This window comes from Protomyctophum bolini, assembly GCF_963924005.1.
Source record: "Protomyctophum bolini genome assembly, chromosome: 2".
Taxonomy (NCBI): Eukaryota; Metazoa; Chordata; class Actinopteri; order Myctophiformes; family Myctophidae; genus Protomyctophum; species Protomyctophum bolini.
The window spans coordinates 48,165,380-48,188,777 of NC_137863.1; the positions used below are offsets into that span (position 1 = coordinate 48,165,380).

The following is a 23,398-nucleotide window of genomic DNA, read 5'->3' on the forward strand; positions in this document are numbered from 1 at the left end:
AGTGTCTTAACTGGCTGTATCACAGTGTGGTACGGTAACATGACGGCTCAGGACTGCAACAGTTTGCAGAGGACCGTTAAAACATCAGCTAAAACCATCGGCAGCACAGAATTACCCAGTCTCCACAACATCTACACCACTCGTTGTATGAAAAAATCCCACAACATCATTAAAGACACCAGCCATCCCACAAATACCCTGTTCAAACCACTCCCTTCCAAAAAACGCTACCAGAGCAACAAATCTCGCATCACCCGTCTCAGTAACAGTTTCTACCCCCAGGCAGTCAGGCTGCTGAACAGCTGACCTTGAACTGTATTGCACTGTTTTGTCACTTCACTTTCTTGCACTTCTTTTTCTTGCACTATAGATGTTTGTTTATGTCCTGTGTGTGTAAGACTGAGAGTGCTCTGAGCAAAATAATTTTCATTGTATTTATACTCTGTATCTATACACATGACAAATAAACCTGAACCTGAACCAGTACGTAAACAGTGATACATCTCCAGTCACACTTTCATTGGATAACTTTCTCTCCCTCTCGCTCTCTCTCTCTCTCTCTCTCTCTCTCTCTCTCTCTATCTCTCAGCTCTAGAAACTCAAGCTTATTTCATTATCACTGAAATATTAATGGCGCCAAAAGTGTATACTTTCTCTGTTCATTTATTTGACTTCGGAATGGAGAGAAAAGGCAAAGAAAGGCCAATAAAAAAAGGTTGTGGCAAAAGGATGAGCGAAGCAATATGGATGGAGGCACGTGCTTGCATTATTCTGCGGTTTTACCACAAATACTTAATGAAACCCCCCGTGAGGGTGATAGAAGCCTGTATTTAATTAAGCCTTTATATATTCACCAGGAAGGCTGGGGTGATCTCTACCGTGTGTGTGTGTTAGAGACTGACACGGGAGTGGATTTCCACTCCTGTCCTGTCCCACTCCCACAGAAAAAATCCTGTCCTGTCCCAATCCTGGACCAGGGTAAAAATAAAAATCCTGTCCTGTCCCACTCCTGTAGAATGACTCCTGATCCCATCCCGCTCCCACTCGAGATGACTCCCACTCCCATCCCGCTCCTGTTTTTTTTTTTTTTTTTAATACTGCATTGTGCCGATTATAGACTACTCCAATAATAAGATGAACCCCATTTTTCAAGACTAATTAGAGAAAAAAGTACATTGAAATTCAATTAGTCTAGTCCCCGTCCCCGATAACAAAATAAATAGTCTTATATTCAGCACAATATGGTAAGTTACTCATTTAAGGCAATGGATGGCGTTCTTATTTTTTTAAAGAGTATCGTTTCATGCCATTAAACAATGTGGCACCAGGAACAGTTAACGTGGTAAATGTAATGGTATATTATATATATACCATACGGCATATAATGCCTTAATCCAGTTTAAACAACAATCTTCAAAGGCCCCAACACATATACAATACCTTATATTATACATACCTTGCTATGGTGGAATGTATGTCAGTTAAAAAACAAAACATTGGTCAGTCACACCACGCCTATGGTAACAGTACCTTAGTTGAATAAACCCAAACATGGTATTTAATGTTTTATTTTATTATTTAAGACATTGTTTCCTTCTCTCAGTCCCTGTCGCAGGGTAAACAAAACGTCATATAGCACATGGCTAATTGTACCGTGCCAGGGAGGAGGAGGAGGAGGCGGAGCGGCTGTAACTTTCTCCAGGCCAATAATGGATTTAATCATTCCAAATAGGTCTCCATTCATTGCTACGGTCGACATGCTCGTCTCACTGTCACTCGCTTTTAGTTTTGACTAACGCAAGCGCAAAGCAAAGCTATTGCTGCGCTGTGCAGAAGAGCCATTGACGTTGAAGTGAATGCGCAAGATTTGCGACATTGAGGGGGGCAGAAAACTGAGCGCTCGAGCACTGTTCATGCAGCCTGGAGTTCAGAGGAGTGGGACTAGCTGGAGTTTGATAGTTGAGATTGTAGAGCTTGTAGATCTGTCTGTTTTTGCAGCTCCGGTGTCAGGGTAACAATAAGAAATTATAGGCAGAGATGAAGTGAAGTTGAACAGCCAAGCAGCAGCAAGCTACGCTACGCTAAGCTAACATCACCACCACCATGGCTGGTGTTGTGTTAGCTTAGCAGCTAAGCCTTAGCTTCTTGCAATGCTATAGCGTTCTCACTGCGGTCTCACGGTGCAGGCACTGTGGGCTGCTGCTTGGAGAGGAGAGGCTACAGGCGGCTCAGCGGCTGCTATGACCAAATTGATTGTGTGCAACATGACAACTGTTTTAAAGTATTGTACAGTGACAACTATGACTTGTAAACAAACACTGCGGTCCACCCAGCTCCACCCCCCTGGCTACAGCAGGCAGCCAGCAGTGAGCCTGAGCACCGCGGCGAGCGTTGTTTCCTTCCTGAAAATGATCATTATGATTCTAGATAGATGGCATTCCCGATCCTGTACGCTCCCGTTGACTTTCATTCCCGTCCCGTCCCGATCACGGGATTAATAAAAAAATTAATCCCATCCCACAGGATTCCCGCGGGAATCACGTGACCCACGGGAATCCCGACAAAATGTCACTCTCTAGTGTGTGTGTGTGTGTGTGTGTGTGTGTGTGTGTGTGTGTGTGTGTGTGTGTTTGTGTGTGTGTGTGTGTGTGTGCGTGCGTGCGTGCGTGCGTGCGTGTGTGTGTGTGTGTGCGAGAGAGAGAGAGGGGGGGGGGGGATTGGGAATAAAGATAAATGAGAGTGAAAGATGAACAGAGGAGTGAATGTGTGTGAGACAGGAAAGAATGAGAGAGAGAGGAAGAGAGAGAGAGAGAGACAGAGAGAGAGAGAGAGAGAGAGAGAGAGAGAGAGAGAGAGTGCCTGCAGACCCCATGAGCTTTGTAAAGACCCAAAGGGGAGGTTGGGGCTGCTCTCGTCGCAGCTTCCAGAATGTCTTCTAATCACATTAGGGGAGAAGCTCTGATTTATATGGGCTCTTTAAGTTCACTTTTCAACCTCGGCGCCTACACTTCCCCACCTTTAACAATCTCTGAAATGACTTTGATCTCCTAATTTGGACATCATACAGTATCCTGTGAAGGGCATGCCGTGTGAAGACGGTGTAAATCATCATATAGGAACTGCTGTCTTTTTCCCCTTTTCTTCATGGCAGTGTGATGATGGCTGGCCCGGGGGGAGTTGAGAATGGACCTTAAGCTGCATTGGCTGCTGGGAAATAGATGAGAAAATGGAGGTGGAGGAGAGCACGCTGAGTCGTACGCCTGTTTCACTCCATTGATATGGGCCAGTGCTGTTATGATGGATTTCAACCTTTTGAAGAATCCCTCCAGGAAATACAAAATAATTACTTTAATAAGCTGAAGACAGATAAAGTAATGTCATGTCAAGAAAAGCAAAGTTTGAAATAATATTTGCATCCATTTACAGATCCACACGGACTCGGATGAGGGCGAGGGGAACATCAAGTACACCGTCTCCGGGGAGGGAGCGGGCACCATCTTCATCATCGACGAGCTGACGGGAGACATCCACGCCACGGAGCGGCTGGACCGCGAGGAGAAGGCCTTCTACACTCTGCGCGCGCAGGCCCGAGACCGGCTCTCTGACGACCCGCTGGAACCCGAGTCCGAGTTCGTCATCAAGGTCCAGGACATCAACGACAGCGAGCCCAAGTTCCTGGAAGGACCGTACATCGGCAGCGTGCCTGAACTATCGCCGATAGGTAAGTACGATGATTTGTCTTCATGTTCTCCTGGAGCTGTTCCAAAAATGATATGTGGTATTATGTGCTATTGTGTGTGCGCATGGGACAATACTGTCAGTGCAGATGCGTGCGAGCGAGCGACACCCAGATGCAGGACTAAATGGAATGGCTCTTCGCTGCCTGATTAGAATTAATTCCTGCTTCTTCAGCATGATCCAGACCATGAGCGTTTCTGCCTACACTGCTTTCTTTTTTAAAGAGGAGCGGGTGAAACAGATGGGAAGCAATAAAAGAGTTGACCCCTCCCCTCAAAATAATAAAAGTAAAATACATAATAAATAAAATAATAACAGACTAAGCAAATTGAAAGAACACAAGACGAAGATGATACAAAACTTAATCTTATCCACAAAGAGGAGAGGGAGAGAAAAACACAGTGATAGGGACCAGGGTTTGTTGAAGTTAGTGAATTAAGCAATATTACACGAGAGGGTGTGGTTTAACGTGATTATTGCCACGACAGTGATGGTAAGGAACGAGACGAATTTGAGTTCCGCAACAATAATCACGTTAAACCACACCCTCTCGTGTAATATTGCAATTATACAACAGTTACCCTTAAAACTAAGAAAATTGCTGAAAAAATATTTTTTTAATGACAGATGTAGTCACTACGATCACAAATGTCCCAAGAAACTAGCTAGCCTAGCCACCAAGTTTGCTAGCGCTCTGGTAAAACAGAGCAGCTGAATTCTTTGTTTTGATTAGGTGTTGAATGGTTTGATCCACGGCTAGAAGCCGTTTCAACCAATCAGATTGCTTCCTCGAAATGACCTGTTGTATAATGTTCATTAACTAATGCTAATACACATCACCCTTCCCCTTCAGCACCTCCCCCTGTTCAAACCACTGCCCCTTCACAGTCAATTTACATCCTAAGTGTGGCGGTCATGTTTAAAACATAGAACTGGAGCAACTGACCTAATGGGATAATAGAACAGCTACCGCTTAGTCCTACTTTTGCCGTGCGTGCGTGCATGCATGCGTGCGTGCGTGCGTGCGCGTGCGTGCATGCATTTTCCCTCTTAACCCATTACGTCGGACGATGTCATCCAAATATTTTCATGTTTTTGAATGACGTTCCTCCGCCCACTTTTAAACTATCCCTCTTTGCCGCGTCCCATAGACAAATAATGCACTTCCGGAAAATACACCAGGCTGTCGCCCGCTGTTGAAACGTACTGTAACCCTGGTGAAAAACATTTGCGGGCTTCCACGTGGCATACGTGCGATAAGGCTATACTTTAAACCATGCTAATCAGTGTTGCGGCGTGTGTGCGTAGAGCTGGACGGGGCTGACATACGCTAGACATCACTCACCTGCTGTTTGTAGCTGTTTCACGTTGCCCACCTTCTGTTTGTAGCTGTTTCACGTTGCCCACCCGCTTGCCTGTCAGCTTCAGGACTGATGGCACCAACAGGTGGGTACGCACCTGAATATATGAGCGAGCATCATTAGCAGGAGTTCCAAAATATATAGACAGGCTTTCTGTGCAGCTCTGCAGTGAGGAGGATGCAGGGGAAACAAATGCCCATTTGGGTGGTGCAACTCTGTGTGGGGGTCCCCGGAAGTTCCTGACCCTGGGGGGGTCAGGAACTGACTCCAAAATGAATCCGAAATGGTTGAGCAATGACAGAGTTACCGTGTGTGGATTTCCGTGCTCGTACACAGCCACATAGCTGTCTAGGAGTGGTTGTACCACTCAAAAATCACTCCCGTGTGAAGTGAGGGGTGCTCTTATCATCTTCGCCGACCTCCTCCACATGGCCTAGTTCTTTCACGTCTCAGGTAAATGTGGGGCATTACACCACTTCTCGGTCATGTTATACCGACGCAAATAATATTAACGAGAATTGAATACATAGCCGATTAGCCGATTTGTTCAGACACATCTGACGTACATTATCCTTTCGTCGTCAATGGCAAATGTGACACGGGTTATGACAAAAAGCTGTTTATGAGCGGCTAGTGCCCCTCAAAAAAAAGGTTGACTTGAAATCACTATCTTCACACGCAGTAATATTAAACAGTATTCTAATAGAATAGAATATAATAGAATAGATGTTTATTGTCATTGCAATGTGTATAACTAAATTAAAAGTGCCAACCGATCAGTGCATCAAATCAGTAAAAGCTAAAAATCTATAAAACTAGTACACACACACACACACACACACACACACACAACCGTACTTCCTGTTATTGCACAAGCCCATATTGCACTTAAAACATGTATAGCAGCAAAAGATCATGTTTTCGTGACTATTGTGTGCCTATTTATTTGTTGTCACCGTTGGGCTGTTTAGTAATGTAACGTCTTTGCAGGAGGTAATGACGAATCCATCGTCTCCTGGTGTTAAATTAGTACAACTGGTCTGAATTCTATCTGACACTTGAACAAGCATTGATCTAATTGCCTTTGTAGTGGTGCCATCGCACCTGTTGTTTGCCAGTCAATTCCATGGAGTTAAGGATAATGATTGTGTGCAACCTAATCGGACAACTGTGAGAACCGTTGATGTGAAGCGAGGCTTGCAGCAGGTTGCAAGCATTATATCCACACTAGTGCTATGCTCACTTTGCTGTTTCATGGCCAACCGTATAGCCCACCGCCATGAAAAACGCTCTGCCATTATAATGAGAAAGTAATCAGGAAGCTGCCTTGGGCATATTCATTTTCAGAGTAACACACACACACACACACACACACACACACACACACACACACAGCAGAGACTGGGCAGTGGCAGCGGCCGGGCCTGCCTGTCTGTTTGACTGGCATCTGCTATATCATTCAAAAGCTGTTTTTGTTTAGCCTTGGTTGGAGGAGGACAGGCAAAGTGATCTGTCAATAAATGAATGATGAATAGTGTAGAGGCTTGAAGTAACTAAGTACATTTAAGTACCGTACTTAAGTATGCCAGCACCCACAGCATCCCGAGCGGGAATCGAACCCAGTGCGACAGCACTACCAACTGAGCCACCGTGCCCCAAATATACACTTATATAAAGCCAAAGAGCAGAACGGGAATTCATCATAAGGGAGGTAAAAAGGTAAAAGAAAATAATTTAGTCCCTTGTTTGTGCCGAATCTGGGTTGCACATGGTTTGTTGCACTCCCTCTGCTGTTGTGGGTGTGGACTTCTTTAACATTAAGGAAGTATTTGGACAGGTACACACATATCTTGGTGGTGTATCGAATCTTGTGGACCAGACCCATTGCAAGATGCTGTACTCTGTCTTCGACCCTAAGCCATTCCAGCCTGTCAAAGTGGGCAGGGGTGAGGTGGGTTCGGGGGGTGAGGCCAAGTAGGAGCCTGACAAGTTTGTTTTGGGAAGCCTGGAGCCTACTTTTAAGGGCCTTTGAGGTGCTGTGGTAGTGGTCAGAGCTGGAACTGCAGGCGGGCCCATGCATTTAGCACGAGGAAACCCCACGCCGCTGCGTGGGGTTTAACATTGAGCGCTTGTTTGCACTTCCGTTGGTGGTCAAATGCGGAAGTAGAGCATTCTTCCGGGTGCTTCAAAACGCCACTGAGCAACTTCCATTGAAATGAATAGCAGGGGGGCGGGGCTGGCCGCACTTTATCCTTTATAACTGGTGTGTGCGACTTCAACTTAATCTGACTAATGACTAATGAGGCGAGTCAGTGAAGTCAGGTCAGTGTGAAGAGGAGCAAAGTCAGCAAACAATGAAATACACTAGTAAAATGATTAATGTAATGAGCACAGATTCAGTGCAAACAAAACAAACACAAAATCAGATTGATACTGTTTTAATAGCTCAACTGTTACAAGCTTCCAAGAAATTGAGAGAACATGAATGTAAATCCTGGACTCTGGACTTTACTTGAATTTACAAAAGATTATTTTTTATTTTATTTTATTTTTTCAAAACAAAAAAGTAAGGCAGTTCTGTTTGACTTTACCCTTTAAGTTTAAACAACAACAAGGCATAAATATTTATTCAGTAACAGACAGGTCCGTTTTTACCGGTAGATGTGTCAAGTGAGTGACAACTAACTGACACTGTGAACTTGTGAAACTTACTTTATACTTCCTTGTAACTGTATGACAAAGTCTAAATTAGACTCAACACTTTATTCAACAATTTATCATCATATATATCATATATATCATATATATCATATATATTAAATAAGTAAGTGTTTCGTTTTAAGCAGTTGGATATTTATTTGGTGTAATGCTGCAAGCCTGCACACAGTTATAATTGTGTCACAAGGAAGTCAGACAGTTCCTTCTGAAGAGCGAGCTCGGGAGACACAGACCAACATTCCAGGGTCGGGGCAGAGGTTATACTGTAGTCCACAGCGGATGTTCTAGAGGAAAAACACATTATTCTTATTGGAAGATGTTACTATTATGAAGTAATGCAGTAACAACAATAGTAACTGTAAAGATGACCAAAATGTTCACGTGACTCTGTGTCAAGCGTCAAGCTGTGAAAAAGTTGTTACTGTACAATACTTGCATGTTGCACACATGCCTAAAATTGCTGATATTTGCGTCACCCTCACATCTCCAGGCTGCTCGAGCGCTGTTTTCTGCCCCCTCAATGACGCCACTCACCTAATCTACACCACTAAGAGTGTCTTGAGTGTACAGGGTTTGATGAGGTCAGACGAGGTCAGATGGTCAGATCAACATATGGAATGAATTCTGTATTGGCCATATATGGAGCGTGTCATGAGGCGTGAGTGACGGACGGACTGACTGACAGGTTTTGCAGGTTTTCATAGTATTTCATAGTGATAATAATAATAATATTTATTGGACTATACCTGAGAGCAGTAACCTCCCTGTTATGGATTCTGAGTCTTGCTGAAAGAGAGGTTCCTTGCAGTATGGAATAAACTGCAGGCTTTGCCACTGGAAGACAGACGTTCATTAGACAAATAATTATTTTAGGTATTTCTGATATAGTGATAACACACGCACACACACAAATCCAATCTGTTATTTTTACACACGTGATATATTATTTCACTCACCTAAAATTCCTTCAGCATTGTTTCCTGATGGGAACTGTCTCAAGACAGGCCAGAGAAGTTTCTCTCCCTTCCTCTGATGAAGCAGGATGACAATACGTGTATCTCCAATTGAAACGTCCATCTCATTGTCCCGCAGAATCAGTGTGGCACTACATACAAGCAAGCATCCCAACATACTTTTATTTTTATGGGCCTAACAAAGTATTAAAGGACCACTTCACCACTTTTCAACCTATCTTCATATAGTAGGTCCTCACCAATTATCCTGAAAAAATTGTGCAATGTTTTTCTACTCGGTCTGTGTCTCACAGGAGGGCTGTGGGCAGTTCAGAAACAGTCTTCCAGTGACATCATCGATGGGGAACACAAGCTAATAGAAACTGCAGGCTTTCTAGTCCTGAAAAGTTGCAATGCGAAAATGGAAGCCATCGTTCTCACGGTAATGAAAATCTAAATATCTTTGTAAAAAAATCTTGTTTAAAAATAAATCTGCCTAATGATGATGTCACTGGAAGACTGTTTCTAAACTGCCCACAGCCGTCCTATGAGACACAGACTGAGTAGAAAAAAATCGTGCCATTTTTTCATGATCATTAGTGAGGACCTATTATATGAAGATAGGTTGAAAAGTGGTGAAGTGGTCCTTTAAGTATACAAACTAAAAACTAGATTATGACGTAGTACACCATGGGTTTGATCACTTTTGAATATACAGCATAAGGTAATTTAAGAAACGCAGGCTTTGGTACCTTCCTGCTGTTGCGTGGTCCTGGCCCCAGTGGAAAGCTTCCACATGCTGTCCGTCTCGCACAGTGATGGAATTGGTGTTCACCTCAATGCGCTGATCATTGTTGTAGTGAATAACGATCTTCTGGAGGCCCCCCTGCAGTGATTGGCTGAGCTCCCCATTCACAGACAACCCTGGGACAGCAGAGGAGACACCAACTCACAACAATGCCTGGGTTACTGCTGTAAGCATGGTTCCCTGAGCAGTAATCTGAGTTCCCAGAAGTTTTATTTTTCGCCACTAGGCGGGCGAGCCTGAGCAGTGACTATAAAGTCCTGAAGTCATTTGATTGTGACGATAGCCTACACAATAGTAATGAGTAAGATGTGTAGAAATAATCAGATCAACTGGCATTTAGGGAAATTGACCCATTTGGCCTGACCTCGACATTTTAAAAGTTTCTTCTAAATCCTCCAGTTTTCTGAAATAAATATTTTCACGATTTAAAAAAATAGCTAAATTATAACATAATGTTTAAAACACCAAAAGGTGTATTTAAAAGTACTATAAAGGTTATAGCCAAACAGAAAATAGAATCTAGATGCAGGACAATATACTGCAGTGACCTCACCTGTGTCGGGATCTTGCAGTAATTTCAGATGTTTGGCACTGACGTCATAACATAGTGGGACGGTCTGGTTTTCAGCTCCTAACAGAAACTTGTGGTGCAGAGGAAGAGGAGATGGAACTAGTAGAACGCATATAGTGAAAGATAGAGAGAAAGAAATAGATATAAAAAGAGAAATGAGATGACAAATTAGACAAACACAAACACATACTGTACATACTACTATAGTAGATGTACATGCATGGATTTTTTAAATTTAAAAATTAAACAACTTACCTGAAATCAAACTGTATGTAGAGCAGTGAAATCTAAACAACACTAACTAATATAATACTATATAAAAAAATTCTGGATATACAGTATTGCTTAAAAATGTGATATGACCTTATTACCTTTATACTTTTATTTTATTGTGTGTCTGTTTTGGTCCTGTATTTCAGTCCTTAAGTAAAATAAAAGTATAAAGGTAATACGGTCATATCATATTTCATCACATTACATTGTTGTGTACATTGTTGAACATCATTAGAGGTCACCACAAGGCCATGTGTTCAAATCCGGGTAACGACATTTCGGACCATGCGTCTTATTTGTGCATATTGTTCTCATTGCGTATTTTCTTCTTTCTCATCAATCAATAACTAACTAACTAACCAAAGCCTGTTTTATTTGAAATTTGTGACTTTATGCAAATAGTATTTATTACAGTTACATGCACAATACCTTGTGTTGTCGGTGGTACTTCGGTGGCCGAGATAACACTTGCTGAACCCTCGGCCTCATAGTCCATAGTCGGCATGACTTGGCCTTGACTTTGGTCAACCACCTGATAATCGTAAACCCCCCCCCCATCATAATCATAATAATCAAGGGTGTGGGGGTAGTTTTGAGGGTTAGGGTTAGGTGCTGAAAACCAAATAAAAAATCTGTATTACAAAATGTATTGGGACTTTTCGTTAACTACCAACCTGGTGTCCCTGTTTTTGGGCATGTCATTTTAGGCTAATCTTTATAAAATCTTAACAAAAGAAGCAATAGCATCTACCAGCTCACAACACATTGTTATTATGACATGAAGTATAAAATAGGACTAAGTACCGTAATTTCCTCCACCAACACCAGCTTGGCCTGGCCTACCACTTGATCCTGTTCCTTCTATGGGTTTATGGAGAACTTGTGTGTTCTCCCCTGGTGGCTTTGTGACCACCATGGATGTATGTGGCGTCACAAAACTGTATTTCAGAGACAGCTCCAGGAGCTCTTTCTTCACATTCTCCTTCTCAGCACCAGATAACTGCAACCTATAATCGAGTCATCGACACATGATGTCACACATGTGTTGATGAGTCACATGACGTAAATATGTAAATTATATAACGATTATGACACTGTTACTGCAGCCATGTCAAGGTTTTCATGTTTCTGTATGTGTCCTTTTGGGGGCGCTTATGTGTGTTCTATGTGTTGAGGGTTCTCAATTATGTATCTTGGTTGCATCTGTATTCTGATAATTAAGCTTGTTGGTTACACCTGTTTGTGAGTGAGAGAGGGCAGAAGTTTCATTACACTGAAGGAGAGTGCACTGTGCATGCGATCACTGAGAGAGAGAGCTCTGTGCAGAAGGAAGAAAGCAGTTGGAAGGAAGAAAGCAAAGTAGACCAGAAGAAGTAAAGTAAACTAAGAAGTGAAGTGAACGAAGTAAAGTGAACTGTGTAAAGCAGAAGAAAGTTAAGTTAAATACAATAAATGAAGTAAAGTAACATAGAGAAAAGAAGAGAAAACAAAGAGGGTTTTCAAGAAAGACTGAAGGATCCAAGTCGACCCCCCCCCCATTCATGCGCAAGCAGGCAAAGTGGTCAGTATTGTATTTGTTTGTGAATCTTATTGTGAAAGTATTATTGTGGATGTAACTATGAATGTACCAAGTTAATTGTTTTGTTTGTTGTCTTGTTTTGTATGTCAGTTCTACGGTGTTTTACAGCACAGTGGTGTTAATAAACAGCAGTAAAAATAATTCTGAGTCTCGTGCGATGGATGGGCGGCACAGAATTTGCCAATGATTAGAATAGATTATATAACGGCATATTCACTCTTTGTCCAGGAGCTGTTTCACCGTGAGGTAGGCCCAGACCCTCTGGAGGTGGTTGTCAGAAATGGTTCCAGTGGACTCTAGCCTGCTATCTTTCTCAGACTCAAACTCCATCTTTATGCTTTTCTATGATCATCAAAATATATCCTTGTGTCAGACAAATGACAAAAGACTTGTATGTTGTTCATGCAGCATATGTTACAAAAAGTTCATTGTCATTTTCTCCCTGTGTACACATGCAGCTTTCCTTACCGAAAGGGCAACAACCCGTGAAGTAAATGTGTCAGTGTTGTTGTCTATGAGTCCAGCCACCACAATTTCAGAGCCATTGTAGTACTGGCTGAAGTTGGTCTTGGTTAGGTCAATCCCACCAACATAGATCATTATCACATCTGTCAATAAGGGAGTGGCGACCTCTTCATAGAAACCCTGGTGAAATAACAACTAAATTCAGACAATCTGCTGAGGAATTTCTCCTTCCATTGGACATTAATAATAACGTTGATTTGCAAGCTTTTAAATCTCAAATGAAATCATCAGTTATTGCAAATCAAATTTGCCAACATAACTAAAAGCTGTAACTGATTACTGATTCCATATACTTTTTGTGATTGGTCTGTTTTTATTATTGTACTGTATACCTGGGGGGTCAAATCAACATATCCGCCTGGGTGACAGCAGACTGCTGGGCGAGCGCTGGCGCTTTGGCATGGGGGGGTCAGATCAACATATGGAATTATTCTGTACTGGCCATATATGGAGCGTGTCTTGCGTGTACAGGGTTTGATGAGGTCAGATCAACATATGGAATGTCAGAACAGGTCAGCTCCATATGGAGATCCAAGGGTGGCAGCGGGGGCAGTATTGAGTGTACAGGGTTTGATGAGAGCCCAGGTAGGGTCGGGCCTTAATTTTCGGGCCTGTTGAGAACTTTAGTTTTTTCCGGCTGCTGGGCTGCACTAATAACTTTGGGGCAGGCCCCGTCTATAGAGTTTAAATGGACAGGTATCAGTCTAAAGGGAGACATCGAAGAGGAAGGATGGATGGGGAAGGATCAACATATGGAATGTCCGAACAGGTCAGCTCCATATATGGAGATCTAAGGGTTTGAGGTAAGATGTAGAGTTGCTGGCCAATATTGATGACATCAGGGATCTCCACATATGGGCTTAATATTGATGATCCCTGATGATGTCACGTGATGACATGACTATTATGGTCATGCCTCGTGACAGCCCGCATGACGAACTAACTAACTAACGAACTGACTGGGAATTGCAGTTTTCATTGTAAATAACTCTACGTCAAACACAAGTTACACAACAAACTGAAATTAAATGAAATGAAATTAAATGTCTCTTAACCTGCAGCTGCAAGTCAGCATCTGAATCCTCGTAAATCCGTCGTGCCACTCCGTTGTTCTCCAATGCCATCGTCTCGAGGAACTCAAATTTCAAATCATTTCCAAATCCAAGACAGTAGAGTGGGTATTTCTTATTTATGGCCATTCTTACATTTGCCTGAATCCGGTTAGGATCTGTCTCCCCTGAAATGATAACCAACAATATTGGTTGGATACTGTGAGCAACGTATTGTATGTGCAATATAGTCTTAATTTTTTTCAAAGTGCAAACAATTTACCTGAGGTTGGATCGCCATCAGTGAGAAGAATAAGAAGAGATGCAGAGCCATCTCTGGGGTTTCGCTTCAGCATTTCCGTACCTTGTAACACGGCAGCATTGATGTCTGTGCCTAAAATGAGAAGAAAAACACATCTCTAATTGCCATTCTGGTGTCACAAGCTCTGATAGCAATAGAGTATATAGATCAGAACCATACCTCCTGCGTCTCGGATGTTCCGTGCAAACTCTTTGGCAGCTGCCAGGTTTTCACTATTGGCCTGGGAGAGTTCTCTATTCCAGGAGGAAACGTAGCTGTCAAAAATGATCAAACCAAAGTAATCTTCTTCCGCAAGGTCTCCCAAGATGTGTAGAAGAGCACGACGGGTCTGAGAAAATTAATCATTTCGTAAATTAGAGGAACTTCATAAATGTTGTGTATGGCACTATGGCAACATTTCAATGATGTCAGTGCGAGTAAACAACAGTATGCTCTTGAAAATGGAAAAAAAACACACTACAAACATTGTACAACAATACCTGACTCATTTTATTGCCATGCATGGAGCCACTCCGATCAATGATGAAGACAACATTCTTTGGTATGCGCGGGAGACCACTTGGGGCAAAGTGATGCACAAAATACCCGCCAGACACCTTTATGGGAATTTAGATTACAGTCAGTTAGAGTACAGTCAGTAGGCCTACAGAATAGCCTACTGAAAAGATTAGAACTCAGCTCTTTAGTGCAAACAAAATACATTTTCAATTTGGGATACCTCCTTTATCCAGGTGTGTGCAAGCATGTGACAACTCAAGTGAAATTTGAAGTGTTGAAACAAAAAAGTGAACAGACAAAATAAAATAGATGAACTTTGCTTTCATTCTTAAATTTGTTTTATCTGTTTATATTTCCTGATTGAACTGCATATGTTGTTTTCCTACACTTTGCTTCTTTGTTTTTTATGTATGCGAAGAACAGACATCACTCTATAGCACTTAAAGTGTTTATTAAAAGCTGCACTAATACAACGTAATTTTGTCTGTATGGTGGTCTACAATATAGCTTATACAATTGGGGACACAGGATCTGATTGATTCTGAAACCAATTTTGACCTGATTGTCAAGATTCAATTAGTCTCCTGAGCAAGCTAGCATGGGCAGGCTCTATTACCTCAATGGTACACATTTTCGCAGGAAACTGGGATCAAATCGAGGAAAGTTACATAGTGCAGGTTTAAGATTACATACCATGATGTCTCCCAGTGAGACGTCCCTGTTGACATCATAAGCAACAACCAGATCTCCATTCATTCCCTGTTCTCCACAGCAATTGACCTGTTGTTGCTCTGTAGGGTAAAAATGCACCCAAGCCTAGGAACAGAATACATCACTCATTAGGGTTTTCCTGTAACAATTCAGTTCACATATAGTATATTTATCATGCACAAACAAATAGTTTAGACTGACAATAGACTTGAGATATAGGCTACCCTTTACATTTTTTGTATAAAATTAAATTTGTACTGGGCAGTGTATCAGAAGTTATTTTCAAAATGGAATGTGAATGACTTTGATTGTACTTCTACTTTACTACTTTCTGGGATAAGTAATGTATATTACTTACAGTATGCGTTCCGTTCACATAACACCCTCAAATTAATTGCAAAATTACAAGGCTAATATTAAATAGAAGAGGGACTAGAAAAGAATGTTAAAATATTGATATTAAATTGTAATGTTATTAAGAAACATAAACAACTGCAGAACCCTACTTAGTCTAGAGTATAAATTATTTAGAAAGGTGTACAATATATTGTGAATGGCATATTGTTGTCATTAGTGTGCATGGATTTGTAAAAACATTAAGTAAAAATATTTTTTGAAACCATTCCCATATTTGTAAAAGCAAAAGTACTTACCGGTACTCATGATGTGTTAGTGTTAACTAGCATTGGTACTGTAACTTTCCTCGATATTGCCCTGTAAAATAATGTACTGCACTGGACAGTAACGTTACCTGGTTGTGAGCGTGTGTTTTTGTAACAGCATTGGCTAGACTCGCATTGGTACTTAATCCTCCTTTAACCTGGACAAACGTAATGCCCGGCTTCTCATTGATGTATACATCCATCTGGCATTTAAGAAAAAAAACACACATGTTAAGTGATAGAACCAAGGACTAACTGTATTAGTTTTCACATTATTTTCACAATGGCGACTACAATTGATAGCATTTCGTATCACTGACTCCTACTGTATTTCACCTTGAAGTCTTTGACAGGCTGCATGGGTCGGGCGTGGATCTGCAGCTCATATTTCCCCAGTGTTCGTTTCAGAAGCTCCTCGTATGTGAGTTCAAAGGTCACCTTTTGGAGAGCAGCCACAGTCACAGAGGTCTTAAACTCCTCAAGTGTTCTCCCCACAGAACTGTACCAAAAAGAAATAAATGTTTTTAAAACATGAATGTTAACTATTTCACGCTGAAAATGAACATCAGCGCCACCATTTACCTGACGACACCGGCACTTTCACCCCGGGACACAGCCTCGGTGTACTGCTGTTGTGCTTGCTCCTTAGCTTTCACAACACCATCATACATCTCGCCTTCAATACGCCTGAGAAAGACCAACAGTGTAAAAGAGCTGAAGCCTGCAGAATTTGTACTTTGTCATGAAACTGGGATCAATGTGGTTTAGAGGTTACTGTACTGTACAGCAGCATCACATTTCCAGTTTAGACAATTTCAGTTATTTCCAATGATTGACACTGTCATACAACATTGTATGCAATTCATTATTAATACATAATTAATAAGTTGTCATGCATTCTCCGGGGTAAGAAGACCAGTTTCCGAAACTCTTCATGATTTGCGTTAAGTGAACGTGTTTTCTATTCATTTCTATAGAGACCCACATTCTGAATTTGCTGATGAATGCATTCTTGGGGATCCTGACTTGGAAATGTATTTCTTTGGGTGCGTCCACACGGTTGACAACACGGCTGGTGATGACAGTGGTGGCATAGCGACTGGTCACAGTGGAGTTGATGTGGAAGCTGTAGATGTCCCAATCCTCCTAGAAATATACACCACAAAACACAACCCAACTTAGTGACCACTGACCAGAACTTGAGCAGAGAATAAAAACAATGCTGACAACAAAGTAGTTGGGCAGGAATAGCACATTGGGAATCTCATTGGTCCTATGGCAGAAACACCCCTTATATCAACTACCCAACTACTCATTTTTCAACTACCATTTGCATTTCACAAGAGAGGCCTTTGTACATCCAGAGGTACTACTACTTTCTGCAAAAACACAAACACAGGCACACGCACACACGCACCCACGCATGCATGCACACACACACACACACACACACACACACACACACACACACACACACACACTGAAAGTATTAAACAACAGTCAGCTGGTCCTTCACCTCTTTTTGTGGTGTTTGTCAATTTACGGTTTAAGAATGTTTCGTTCTACCAGTAATGGGGGAGTAGGGTTGGGGTTGCATGGAATGACGATAATATCGTCATTCCAACCCCAACCCTACCCTACCCTATTAGACGTAGTAGTACTAGTAATACTAAATGAGCACGTAATATGTGCTCATATTACTACTACGTCTAATATTATTTGGAAAGATTCAATAATTATAATGTTCCAAAAAAGCTTTCAACTGAGCTCATCTCTAGTCTGCATTAAAAAGAAAACACACATTTTCTGAATATAGAACTTTTATCTGTCACGTGACGTCACATATTAAATATCCCTATGTTAACAGTTGAAAGTTCTACTCTCTAATTTAAGCACACCCCAATACATGCATGTCATATTCATACTGTATATTACCCTACCTTGATTGGTGCTGCAGTACCAAAAGCCAGCAACAACCCAAGAAGGGTGAGTCGCACCACTCTCTCCATGATGGGTTCCACACAAATGATGCCCGTCAACCTGCCTTTTAAACTATCAGCTGTGAGACAATAACAGTGTGCAGAAGTTCTTAAAGGGACAAACCCTCTTATTAGATTAGAGGAAAGATTTCAGTCCATTCCACCAAGGTCACTATTGAATATATACTCCTCTGTCATCAGTCCAAAATCCAAGCTCTTGCAATGGTTATATCTGATATCAGTTATTTTCTGTGGAAAACAATAGTAAATTGAACAAATGATATTCTTCCTGTCTGTCTGTATATGTTCATCTTGAGTTCATCTTGGAAACTAGTGGACCGATCAGCACCAAATGTATCCACCCCAAATTGTTCAAGGGCCATAACTCTTGAACCATATAGGATGTACAATCAAAATGTTATTTTCCCTGGATTATTTGATGATGATGCAATTCCCCATGGCCATTTCTGAATAACTAGATCTGCTATTCTGCATTTTTTCTTCAGAGCATGTTCTGATATTCCTCCAACAGATATAAGCCAATAACTTGCTACACATTATCTCCGGGGACGTGCCAATGATTTTGACTATATTGCTCACCTCTTTCTGTCTTTTAATAACACACACGTAATACTAGGTATTAAATCAGCCCAGCCCACAGACAGGAGACAGCCTATGTGTCAGATACCTTTCTTCCTGTCATCAGTCCAAAATCCACCCTCTTGGTAATGTTGATATAATGATATCAGTTATCTAGGGGATAGGGAAACAATAGTAAACTAAACAAATTGCATCTGTGGGTCTCTAGATTGTCAAGTCACCTGGCAAATATACAAACAAACAGGACTGACACAAACATGCAAACAACAAACGCTCTCACACATAAACCGATCCATACATTAACATGCACACATTATTTTCCTCTAAGATATTTACTTGGTCCAACCATGGTTTGAACACTTGAACCCCAGCATCCATATTCTGGGGGAACATTAATAGCCAAAAACAAGAAGAAATGTGGTCAAAGGACAAAAGTGGAGGATTTAAGTAGGTTAATATATCGGACCATTACATATTTAGACCCTCTATAGGCTGTTTGTTTACAGAGAAACAAAGCATACATAGAAATGAAACAGGTGACTGTAGTAACTGTTTAAAAAAAATGCATTTGCAAAGTACAAGGTGGCTTTAAAGCAGGCAAAAGCAACCATATAGGCACTATATATATATATATATATATATATATATATATATATATATATATAAATAGAGAGAGAGAGAGAGAGAGAGAGAGAGAGACTATAATATAGTATATTTCAGACAGGAAACACTCATGTCAGAATAGATTGACCATTTATTGCAACAAATACAATTTTCGCATTGCAACTTTTCAGTATAGAAAGTCTGCCGTTTCTATTAGCTTGTATTCCCCATTGATGATGTCACTGGAAGATGGTTTCTGAACTGCCCACAGCCCTCCTATGAGACACAGACCAAGTAGACCAATAATCATGATTATTAGTGAAGACCTAGTATACTGTATATGAAGATATTTGAAAAGTGGTGAAGTGGTCCTTTAAGCAAAACCCTGTGTTGGTATACAAGACTTTCAATTAAGGGGGGTGGGCGTGCATGGAGCAGGCGCTGGAGAATGTTGGTTCACCGATTGCCCGCCCCTGACCAACTCCGCCCCCGCCCCCTCCCCCTCCGGCTATCCCCTCCCTGCTAGAAAACAGCGATGTCACCATTATTTCGACTCGAGCGACGCCCCTCTTGCACTGTAGTTCACTCCCACTCCTAGACCAGGAAATGTATGTTGTTTCCCTTTTTTGAGTGGTGCAACCACTCCTACAACCAGCAATGTCCATGTACCTGTGTACCTGTGTCTATGAGCCTGAGTATGTTACTTATTTATACCAGTAGGGGGCGGCAGAAACAGAGAGAGGGGTAGTGCTGTGTCTCTAATGAGAGAGAGAGAGAGAGAGAGAGAGAGAGGGGGGGGGGGGGGGGGAATTGCACCACTCAGTTTTGAGCCTATGCGAACCTCAGAGTATTTATTAATAGAGACGTCACCGAGAGGAAACCCTTCAGCCGAAATGGACATAGTGGCCGAAATTTGGTATTGCAGCTTGAGCCAGCCCTGGGCTGTTGACTATCATTGCGCACGTTCATGTTATTGGGGCAATGACACGTGAACGCTATATGTTTCATAGGTGAACGCGCGCAAATGGCGCAATGATAGTCAATGGCCAGCGCGTTCATGTGTTTGGGCAATCCATCCCAGAATGCACTCTGTTCCTACCCGGAAGGAGGAGTGAAATCGCCTCATGCGCTTTTGAGCAACTTAATGCAAGTGGATGGGAGGAGAAATCCGGTGACGTCTCTATTAATATATACTCTAAGATTACTCTTTGAAGAGCGCGAGCTCAGGAGACACAGACCAACATTCCAGGGTCGGGGCAGAGGTTATACTGTAGTCCACAGCGGATGTTCCAGAGGAAAAACACATTCTTATTGGAAGAATGGTGTAACTGTCCCAGCATTGGGTATTTTGTATTTCTAGTTTTCTATTTCTATTTTATTGCTTATACCTTTCGGAAATGTATATATGAACATTATGTGTGTTTATTTGGGTACATGGTAATGGTAAATGCATGGTGAGATAGTGCTATTTGTGGTCTGTTTGTCTGGTTCAGGGGCAGGCTGAATTAGGCTCACCTATGCAGCTAATCACCTCATTTCCATCCAGCCCTGTGAGTAGAGTGAGGCAGCATTAAATGGCACCTGTGTGAGCTGGCTCAGGCAGAACGAGCTGAACTCAGTCAGAACAAGCTGACTGAGTGGGGCAAGGAGCTCTTCCCAGTTAAAAAGAGTGTCCTTAAAAGTAAATATAAGAAGTAGCTCTCCTAAAATAAGCTGCAGAAGGCGCACACGGTACGTTGCATGTTGGTGTTTTCAGTGTTGTAATCCTGTCGCTTGTTTCATTTGTTTATACTTCATTGTGTTTGTGTACATATTGTTTCTTTATATTATAATAATACGGACATCATGATTAACTTACAACAAGGACATTCATATTTCATGTTTCATTGTGTCTAAGAGAATGTTGTATGTTTTTGTTACAGTTTTTCACGTTGTCTTGGGGTAAATAAACAACCTTAAAGATATCAGTTGGAGCGTCCGTTCATTCTGCTGGATAGGGGCAGTTACAGTGAAAAACGTAGCCACCACCGCTGAGGAGGAAGACCAGACCAGTTCCAGAGTGGACGTCGGCCATTCCACCTCCTCGCAACGGCGGTGAGCTTCGGGACAAAGCGTTCCAGATGATCTACACAACACGAGAAGATCCGCGAGTCGAGGGGGGCTTCCAAGGAGTCCTCTTCCAGTGCCACGGACCACCTGGCACCCTGTCTTTCTGCGTGCTCCAGCCAGCATGCATTTGGAGTGACATCGCGCACATGAACATAACCTAAAGATACGGAACGTGTGGACCTGCTGAGCAGAAAGGTGACGCTGCAGTAGTCAAGACGGCCACAAGAAGGCGGCGTCATTCCTTTTCGGGTCCAAGTTTCTACAGGAGAACGTTCATTGCGCAAAGAGTCACGTGACGGGTCAGACCATAGCCTATGTTGTGTGGGTGAAGAGAAATATACCAGCCGATGTTGTGTGGGTGAAGAAAAATACCAGCCTATGTTGTGTGGGTGAAGAAAAATACCAGCCTATGTTGTGTGGGTGAAGAAAAATATAAAAGTTATACTAAGACAAGTCTTTTGTCTTGGTAGGTGGAACATTGATCTTCTCTGAGGAAAAATATAGGTTTGAGACATTCTGCTCATTTACTATCTTCTAAGAGACCTATTTGCATATTCGGTTTATTCATTTGTAAAACTGGACAAGTGTCTACAAGAGTTTTCTACAAGAAGTTTTCTATTTTTCTATATTTGTCTATTTTTCTAACATCTTTGTTGTTAAACAAACAAAAACAAAAAAGGTGTTTCTACAAGAGGTTTTCTATTTATCTATTTTATCTATTTTTCTATCTAATAACTTAAGGTGTTTCAAAAGACAAACAACAAAGGATTGAATCTAGACTTTGTTGTAAAGAAAAGGAAAAAAGGAAATGTATATCCTGGTGGTTTAATACTAGCTTGTCATTTTTAAAACATTTTTGGAGTGTTTAATACTTTATAGACAAAGACACCCAACAGAAAAAATGCGTGAGTTACTAGTTCAGGACAGCAGGAAGAGAGGGAGGAATTTTTTCCTTTCATACGAAAAATTCAAGTCAGAGGTGCGGTGGGTTGGATCACAGCTAAACGAGGAATGCACAAAAACAGACTTGGATGAATATGTACAAACTGTTAAAGAATGCAAGTCAGATGTAACAAAAATGTATGAGAGTTTAATGGCAATAACAACCCCATCTCAAGATGTAAGAAGGAAAATGGAGTCCTGTGTTTTTGTAACTGATGAAATGATTGACCTTCTGAAGAGATGCCTGAGTTGTTGGACAACAGAGTTTGACCCAAAGGCTGCAGTCCTCCAGTCACTCCCAAGAGAAGATGCAATTACAATTGAGAAAGTGAAAGAGCAGAAATCGGATACACCGATCAAAAGTGCATCACTGGACTCGCCTACTCCCAACAACATTGTCAGTGAAGAGAGAGAATCCTTAACCAGAGCCCGGAGTGAAGAAATGGGAAGAATTGTTCCAGGTCTGCCTGATGGTTGGATGAAGGTCTTGGACACGGTGACGGGGACATACCACTACTACCACTCCCCGACCAACCGCGTCCATCTCTACCCTCCTGAGGTCAGTGTTCCCCAGACACCCCCCTCCACGCCACCCGCAGTCACAAAAGCAGCAGAGAGAATTGAAGCAGAAGCACAGCCAGTCAGACTGAGGCTGTCGACAATGACCGACGGGGGGTCGGTGGTCGGGTGCCAAATAGTGATGGCCGGAGTGAAGGTTGAGGGTGGCACAGAGAGCTCGGTGCCACCACTAGAAGAGGAGAGGTCTGAGAAACGCCCGGGGACACCCCCCAAGAGTTGGAGCAGTGCCCGGAGGTCTCGAGGCATCAGCCAGAGACGCAAGCGAAGCCGCACTGCATTGAGATTCCCAAAGAGGAAGCTGTCCAGATCTCCATCACCTAGACGTCACAAGAAGGACAAGGGGAGAAATAAGGCACGTGGAGGAAGGAAGAAGCTGAAAAGGAAGAAAATATCAGCATCCAAGAACTCCACTGAAGTGGGACAGGAGAAGAACGTGGTATTCACGTCTGATGTTTCCACAGCTCTGACAGAGGATATCGAACTGTCAGGAGGAACAAAGAAAAGGAAGAGAAAAGGGTGGAATGGAAAGAGACAAGTGAAGATGAAGGTCCATGGGGGCAGCGTAACCTAGGAAAGGAAGGTCTGACAAAATTAAGCCTGCAATTTAAATGCAATATTTTAATACAAAAAAAGGGAACAAAAAGGTATTATTGTTGGTTGGTCAAAGGTCAATAAAAAAAAAAAAAATGTGACACTTGGGTTCAATTAATAAGGAAAATACAGATTTCTACAGCCAAATAGCTCAAGGCAGTAAGAAATCACTGTATTTTGGGGGCAGTGTAACTGTCCCAGCATTGGGTATTTTGTATTTCTAGTTT

General features: G+C 42.0%; 2 protein-coding genes across 2 annotated transcripts in view; one reads left to right on the forward strand and one right to left on the reverse strand.

The window, feature by feature from the left end:
• The window catches only part of LOC308327094 (cadherin-22-like), a gene marked incomplete at both ends in the record, with an annotated part of 124,434 nt that overhangs the window by 11,618 nt on the left and 89,418 nt on the right, over positions 1-23,398 (forward strand). The window contains one exon of the mRNA XM_080780239.1: positions 3,427-3,721. Within this exon, the coding sequence (XP_080636365.1) occupies positions 3,427-3,721 (295 nt within the window). The remainder of the gene's footprint in view (positions 1-3,426; positions 3,722-23,398) is intronic.
• On the reverse strand, positions 4,100-17,777 carry LOC308325925 (inter-alpha-trypsin inhibitor heavy chain H3-like; the record flags this gene model as incomplete). The annotated part of the gene is made up of 18 exons (XM_080778699.1): positions 4,100-4,104; positions 5,115-5,168; positions 8,055-8,101; positions 9,523-9,694; positions 10,132-10,248; positions 11,266-11,429; positions 12,219-12,343; positions 12,470-12,646; positions 13,582-13,763; positions 13,859-13,969; positions 14,057-14,225; positions 14,377-14,493; positions 15,089-15,211; positions 15,858-15,971; positions 16,105-16,267; positions 16,351-16,455; positions 16,754-16,914; positions 17,709-17,777. The coding sequence occupies 18 exons, from the start codon at positions 17,775-17,777 to the stop codon at positions 4,100-4,102; spliced, it is 2,175 nt and encodes a 724-aa protein (XP_080634825.1).